The sequence below is a fragment of the Marmota marmota genome, unplaced genomic scaffold (genome assembly GCF_001458135.2).
Source record: "Marmota marmota marmota unplaced genomic scaffold, marMar, whole genome shotgun sequence".
Lineage (NCBI taxonomy): Eukaryota > Metazoa > Chordata > Mammalia > Rodentia > Sciuridae > Marmota > Marmota marmota.
The window spans coordinates 1085182-1092286 of NW_026000052.1; the positions used below are offsets into that span (position 1 = coordinate 1085182).

Sequence of the window (7105 nt, forward strand, 5' to 3'; positions counted from 1 at the left end):
GGGTACAGATGTGGTCATCGCCATCTTCATCATTGTGGCCATGTCATTCGTGCCGGCCAGCTTTGTGGTCTTCCTCGTGGCTGAGAAGTCCACCAAAGCCAAGCACCTGCAGTTCGTCAGTGGCTGCAACCCCGTCATCTACTGGTTGTCCAACTACGTTTGGGACATGGTGCGCCCTGCTCACTGCTTTCCGACCCTTGTCCCCATCCCTCGCCTGCCCATCCCCCGCCTGCCCACCGCCCCACACCTGCCTATCCCTCACCTGCCCATCCCTCACCTGCCCTGCCTTCACAGCTCAACTACCTGGTGCCAGCCACCTGCTGCATCCTCATCCTGTTTGTGTTCGACCTGCCGGCCTACACGTCCCCCACCAACTTCCCTGCGGTGCTCTCCCTGTTCCTGCTCTATGGGTAAGGGGCAGCGTGCAGGGGTGGAGGCGGGTAGGGCCAGTGCCACCCATGACCCCGCCTGCCTGTCCACAGGTGGTCCATCACACCCATCATGTACCCGGCCTCCTTCTGGTTCGAGGTCCCCAGCTCAGCCTACGTGTTCCTCATCGTCATCAACCTCTTCATTGGCATCACGGCCACTGTGGCCACCTTCTTGCTGCAGCTTTTTGAGCATGACAAGGTAGGTGGGCAGGCAGCAGTGTGCAGTGGGGCAGGCCTGGGGGCAGCAGCACTGAGGCTTGCCTGGGCCCCTAGGACCTGAAGGTGGTCAACAGTTACCTGAAAAGCTGCTTCCTCATCTTCCCCAACTACAACCTGGGCCACGGACTCATGGAGATGGCCTACAACGAGTACATCAACGAGTACTACGCCAAGATCGGTGAGGCCCGCCTCGGGGGCATGGGCAGCCGTGCATCCAGCAGGCCCCAGAGCCCAGGGAGTGCAGGGTGGGGTGGCTGGGGCCCAGGCCCTGCACAGCAGCTGAGTCCACTGCCCACAGGCCAGCTGGACAAGATGAAGTCCCCATTTGAGTGGGACATTGTCACGCGTGGGCTGGTGGCCATGACAGTCGAAGGCTTTGTGGGCTTCCTTCTCACCATCATGTGCCAGTACAACTTCCTGAGACAGCCACAGTGAGTCCTGGGCAGCAGCAGGGCAGGTGGCCTGACCAGCTTGCCTATCCTGCCCTGGATGAAGCAAGAGGGGGCTGAGTGGACACTGGTGGGGATGGGTGGCCGGGGAGATGGCCTGGACAGGCACTGCCCACCCTGTCCCCACAGACGCATGCCAGTGTCCACCAAACCTGTAGAGGACGACGTGGATGTGGCCAGTGAGCGGCAGCGAGTGCTTCGTGGGGATGCTGACAATGACATGGTCAAGATTGAGAATCTGACCAAGGTGGGCCCTGGGCAGTGGGAGGGTGATAGCCCTGAGAAGGGCAGACATAGGGTAGGGGAGGCCGTGGCTTAGCAGGGCAGTGGAAGCAGGGCGGGGCCAGGCGGACTGGCCTGGTTCCTCTGCCAGGTGTACAAGTCCCGGAAGATTGGCCGCATCCTGGCTGTGGACCGTCTGTGCCTGGGAGTGCGTCCTGGCGAGTGCTTTGGCCTCCTGGGTGTCAACGGAGCGGGCAAGACCAGCACCTTCAAGATGCTGACTGGTGACGAGAGCACCACAGGGGGCGAGGCCTTTGTGAACGGGCACAGGTACGCCAGGGCGCCTGCGGGGCGGGGTGCCTGTGCCTCCCAGGTGCTGATGGGCCTGCCTCTCTAGCGTGCTCAAGGAGCTGCTCCAGGTCCAGCAGAGCCTCGGCTACTGCCCGCAGTTCGACGCCCTGTTCGACGAGCTCACAGCACGTGAGCATCTGCAGTTGTACACGCGGCTGCGCGGCATACCCTGGAAGGATGAGGCGCGGGTGAGGGCCACGGGGCGGGGTGGCCGGTGGGCGCCGTGGGCGCGGTGGACGCTGATTTGAGCCTACACGGACATCTGCCTGTCAGGTAGTGAAGTGGGCTCTGGAGAAGCTAGAGCTGACCAAGTACGCGGACAAGCCGGCTGGCACCTACAGCGGCGGCAACAAACGGAAGCTATCCACTGCCATCGCGCTCATCGGGTACCCTGCCTTCATCTTCCTGGTGAGCACCGCCCTGGTCTTCTGGGTGGGGGGTCGGGTACCCCGCCTTGGTCTTCCCGGTGATGCCAGGTGGGATGCCAATACAGTGGCTAAACCTGACTCCCATCCCAGGATGAGCCCACCACGGGCATGGACCCCAAGGCCCGGCGCTTCCTCTGGAACCTCATTCTCGACCTCATCAAGACAGGCCGTTCAGTGGTCTTGACGTCTCACAGGTAAGCTCCCCGCCCCGCCCCTTCTTGGGCCCCTCCCGTGTATACATGCGCGGTGTCTCCTGCAGCATGGAGGAGTGCGAGGCCCTGTGCACGCGCCTGGCCATCATGGTGAATGGACGCCTGCGCTGTCTGGGCAGCATCCAGCACCTGAAAAACAGGTGAGTCAAGGCAGATTGCCGGGTGCTTCTGGTGGGCTCCGCAGGGTTCCAAGCCATGGCTCTGTCCTACCAGGTTTGGGGATGGCTACATGATTACTGTACGCACCAAGAGCAGCCAGAATGTGAAGGACGTGGTGCGGTTCTTCAACCGGAACTTCCCGGAGGCTGTGCTCAAGGTAGGCGGGGCCTCGTGGGATTGGGGGCCCTCTCCCACCCGCAGCCCTGACCTCTCTCCAACCCCACTCCAGGAGCGACACCACACCAAGGTGCAGTACCAGCTCAAGTCGGAGCACGTCTCTCTGGCCCAGGTGTTCAGCAAGATGGAGCAGGTGGTGGGCGTGCTGGGCATCGAAGACTACTCGGTCAGCCAGACCACCCTGGACAATGTGAGCAGGCTGGTGGTGGGGGCGGGGCATGCAGTGCTAGCCCAGGCCCACCCCACCCACCTGCCTGCCTCTGCCGCTAGGTGTTTGTGAACTTTGCCAAGAAACAGAGTGACAACTTGGAACAGCAAGAGACTGAGCCACCCTCAGCCCTGCAGTCCCCCCTCGGGCGCCTGCTCAGCCTGCTGCGGCCCCGACCAGCCCCCACTGAGCTTCGTGCACTGGTGACAGATGAGCCAGAGGACCTGGACACAGAGGACGAGGGCCTCATCAGCTTTGAGGAGGAGAGGGTGAGCCAGCATGCCACTGTCCTTACCCCAAGGACCTTAGGACCAGGGCAGCCAGGCTAGCTCTGCAGGGACCCATGCCACTTAGGGGGGTCAGGTTCTGGGATGGAGGGGGGAATATTGGCCATGGGGATGCCTGCTGGCCAGAGGTCAAGGCAGCAGAGAGGCACCTGTACCTTCAGGAGAGTGGACAGGGAAGATGGGACAGGCAGAGGAGAGAGACAAATGCAGAGCCTACAGCATGCTGGTGGCTCCAAGGACTCCAGAACAGAGGTGGGGAGCGGAAGGGATCAGAGCCTGTGGACAGGGGAGAGACATGACACAGTGGCCACTCGAGTGGGCAGAGAGGCTGTGAAGGAGCCCAGGCTTGGAGAGATTGTCAGCTAGAGGTGGAAGCAGAGAGCCTCCGGGGAGCCCGGACCCCAGCCCAGAGGCCCAGCGTGAGCACCCTCAGCCCCCAGCAGGGGTGCTGGAGGACACCTCAAGCCCAGCCTGCCTGTTCCCCACCAGGCCCAGCTCTCCTTCAACACGGACACCCTCTGCTGACTGCCAGCAGCCGTGTCAGGGATGCGACTGGGAACAGGAGTCAAGCGATGGCTGAGGCCCTACCCATCCCCCTCGTGCCCACCTGCCAGGCCCTGGAGAGGGAGGTTCAGGACCAAGGGGCTTTCTGCCTCCTCCAGCTACCACCGTCCTGAGGCCTGCCCTGATTGTGCCAAAGGCTGGCCCGGCCCTGGGTTGTGCGCACCCTCACCCTGCTTTGCCTTAAACCCCCGGGGTCTGGCCTGGCCCCTCTCCTTGCCCAGCTCCACCAACCCTTCTCCGCAGCAGCCGGGTCAGGCTGGCTTCTCTTCAGCTGACCCTGATGCCACAGCCGCAGGGCCAGGGGCTGGGACTGTTCATCTATTTATTTTGCTTTAAGAAGGGGCTCCCTTGCCCTGCTGCCCGGCAGGAAGGTGGCCACCCATGGGAAGCTGTGGACATGGCTGGGGCTGCCTTGGCCGCTGGCAGAGTTGCAGTAATGGACAAGCTGGCCCTGCTGGTCAGGCGAGGGGCTAAAGCCCTCCCTGCCCCCTCCAGCTGCCTTTGCTCGCCCGCCCAGCTTGGCCCCGCCCGCACCCACCTGGGGGCCGGACCTGTGCAGAGCACACAGATGTTTGTTTTCAATAAATAAGCAAAACTCACAGGAGTGCGTGCCTGGGGGGTGGGGTGCTGGTGGGCCACTGGGCCCGGTTATCCGAGGGTGTTTCTGAAATGGACGGGCTGTGCTGGGCAAAGCCCTGCGGGGCCAGGTCCTGGGCCGAGGGCAGCTGGGTCAGCCTGGAGGAAGGGCCCAGGCCTCAGATGGAGAGGCAGGCAGGCCATCAGTGTTCCCTGCCTGCAGCCACATAGCCAGGGCCTGCACTGGGACAGCCCCTAGGTGGTGTTCATGGAGAGGCCCGTCTGGTGTGTCCACAGACAGGCTGGCAGCTGTTGGGGGAGGTCTCTGCAGAGGTGCTCACTGATGTGTCCCCTGGGCCCCTGCCCATCCCATTGGGCCTGCTCCCCACCTGGCTCCCCCCACTCCAAGCCTAGTACCTACAAGGGCCTGCTGTGGTGCATGCTGGGCTGTCAGTCTGGAGTTTGGAGGGGGCTTCCAGGAGAAGGTGACCTCCAGGCTGTTGCTAAAGTCCAGGTAGAAGAGAGAATAGGGAAGGGTATCCCACACGGGGCACACACAAGGGCCCCACAATGGGGCCCAGGAGCCCGGGAGCTGAGGTGGCTTTAGGTGGAGGAGAGTGGATGAAAGGTCCCCAAACTCTCCATGGGCTTGGCCAAGGTCAGATTCCCATCTTAGGCTATTCAAGTGCCTGCAGCAGGGGTCCCAGAAACTCCCTCTGGAGGGTACTCCACTGGCACCAAGGGGTGCAGGTGGGGTGGGATTGGCAGTGGGAAGGAGCAGAGAAGGAGGACAGATGTGGGTCCCTGGCATTCCTGTGAGGCCTTTGCTGTCATACCTGCAGGGCTGTCCTGAAGTCCCCTGAGGCAGTGCCCAGAGGTGAGGCTGGGTCACTGGGCTGAGGTGCCCCTGGCCCTGGGGGCAGCTCAGGAGGGGAGGAGCATGTGAAGCCTCCATGAATGCTGGCCCCACTGGGTGGGTGCAGGGCTAGGAGAGAGGTCCCACAAGGCAGGACCCTGTGGTGGCCTCTAGCGGCCCTGGGCTTCATCCTGCAACCAAATGGATATGAACCCTGCCAGGAAGAGGACCCTGAGGTCCAGAGGGGAACGCAGCCTGCACAGCACCTGGTGAGGCCCCGTGCTGAGCCATGCCCAGCCGACTGCTGCCATTCATTAGGGACAACTTGTAACAATCCTCCACCAATGTTTTACTGAACACAGAAAAGTTGGGAGAACAGTGCCCACCTGCAGGCCCTTGGCCCAGGCTCAGGAGGTTGGGACTGTGGCAGGTTGCTGGGCTCACAGCTCCATAAATACCCTTGGTTGTGCTGACCCATCTGAGAGCAGGTGGCAGTCCCAGGCTGGCAGCCTCTCCCCAGGGTGAGGATGTCGGGAGGTGGCGCAGTCACCCAGCTCCCACTAGCTCCCCAGTGTCGCAGGCTTACCCTCAATGCCTTTTTCAAAAGTTCCAGGATCCAGTCGGGAGTCACGTTCCCACCTTGCCTTGCCCAGTCCTCTGCAGTAGCCTCAGCTATCCGTTCTGCCCCTCAAATGGGACAGGTGTCACAAGGGCCGCCTCCACCCAGTGGTCTGGTCAATTCCTCTCATCAGACACAGGCTGAACGCGTGGCAGGAACACCGGGCGTAGGGAGGTGGGCCCAGATGTTCCTGTCCCATGGCCTGTGGTGCTACAGGTGGTTTCCTGGCCAAGATGTGGCCACTGTCTCCAGACCTGGGAAGACCATGGCAGGTGCTTCCTGACTGCAGGAACAGCTGTCCACACACCAGTCACAGGGCAATGGCGGCAGGAGGGTCATTTTCTAGTATTTCCCTTTCTGCATTCATTAGCTGGCATTTTTTAATACTCTAGTTGGGCACAATGTCTTTATTTTATTTATTTACTTTTATGTGGTGTTGAGTATCGAACCCAGGGCCTCGAATGTGCTAGGCGAGTGCTCTACCGCTGAGCCCCAGCCCCAGCCCTAGCTGGTGTCTTTTCACCAAGAGCCTCTTGGCTTTAAAAAACACCAATGCTCAGGCTGGGGATGTGGCTCAAGTGGTAGCGCACTCGCCTGGCATGCTAGCAGCCCTGCTTCGATCCTCAGCACCACATACAAACAAAGATGTTGTGTCTGCCAAAAGAAAAAACTAAAAAATAAATATTAAAATTCTAAAAAAACCCCACCAATGCAGGCTTGTGGGTTTTCTAAAAATCCACATTCCCTCTCATCGCTGTCACTGTCGATTCTTTTTGTTGAGGCAGATATGCACAATTCTTATCAATTCTAACGTCACCCTTCTATGTTTGCAGTTCCCTCACAGGGGTCCTCTGTGTCCCTTTGATGGCTCCTAATCATCCTTGAGAGTGTCCTTCTCCCTGCCCTCCCAGGACCTCCCACTTCTCCAGGGAGCCCATCTTAGTCCCCTCAGGGCTGCCCTGGCCCACTCACTGGGGTGCTCACAGCAGCAGACATTACTCCTGCAGTTCTGGAGGCTGGAAGATATTAGGGTGCCGACATGGTGGGATCCTGGTGAGCGGCTCTCCTGGTCCCAGACTGCAGTGTGTCCTCAGGCGGAGAGCCAGAGCACTATGGGGGGGGGAGAGCCCGAGCACTATGGTGGGGGAGAACCCGAGCACTATGGGGGGGGAGAGCCCGAGCACTATGGGGCGGAGAACCCGAGCACTATGTGGGGGGAGAACCCGAGCACTATGAGGTGGAGAGCCCGAGCACTATGTGGGGGGAGAGCCCGAGCACTATGAGGTGGAGAGCCCGAGCACTATGAGGTGGAGAGCCCGAGCACTATGTGGGGGGTTCTCCGCCCCA

The 7105-nt window shown here is 61.0% G+C and overlaps 1 protein-coding gene across 1 annotated transcript in view; it reads left to right on the top strand.

Annotated features, from left to right (window-relative positions):
- Abca2 (ATP binding cassette subfamily A member 2) overlaps positions 1 to 4306 on the top strand; it is a 15402-nt gene extending 11096 nt beyond the window's left edge. The window contains exons 25-39 of the mRNA XM_048813416.1: positions 5 to 169; positions 295 to 410; positions 483 to 630; positions 705 to 828; positions 949 to 1081; positions 1229 to 1346; positions 1473 to 1651; positions 1719 to 1860; positions 1946 to 2080; positions 2191 to 2294; positions 2360 to 2452; positions 2526 to 2628; positions 2701 to 2838; positions 2919 to 3125; positions 3633 to 4306. Of these exons, the coding sequence (XP_048669373.1) occupies positions 5 to 169; positions 295 to 410; positions 483 to 630; positions 705 to 828; positions 949 to 1081; positions 1229 to 1346; positions 1473 to 1651; positions 1719 to 1860; positions 1946 to 2080; positions 2191 to 2294; positions 2360 to 2452; positions 2526 to 2628; positions 2701 to 2838; positions 2919 to 3125; positions 3633 to 3668 (1941 nt within the window). The 3' untranslated portion in view covers positions 3669 to 4306. The remainder of the gene's footprint in view (positions 1 to 4; positions 170 to 294; positions 411 to 482; positions 631 to 704; positions 829 to 948; positions 1082 to 1228; positions 1347 to 1472; positions 1652 to 1718; positions 1861 to 1945; positions 2081 to 2190; positions 2295 to 2359; positions 2453 to 2525; positions 2629 to 2700; positions 2839 to 2918; positions 3126 to 3632) is intronic.
- Positions 4307 to 7105: the final 2799 nt, after the last annotated feature.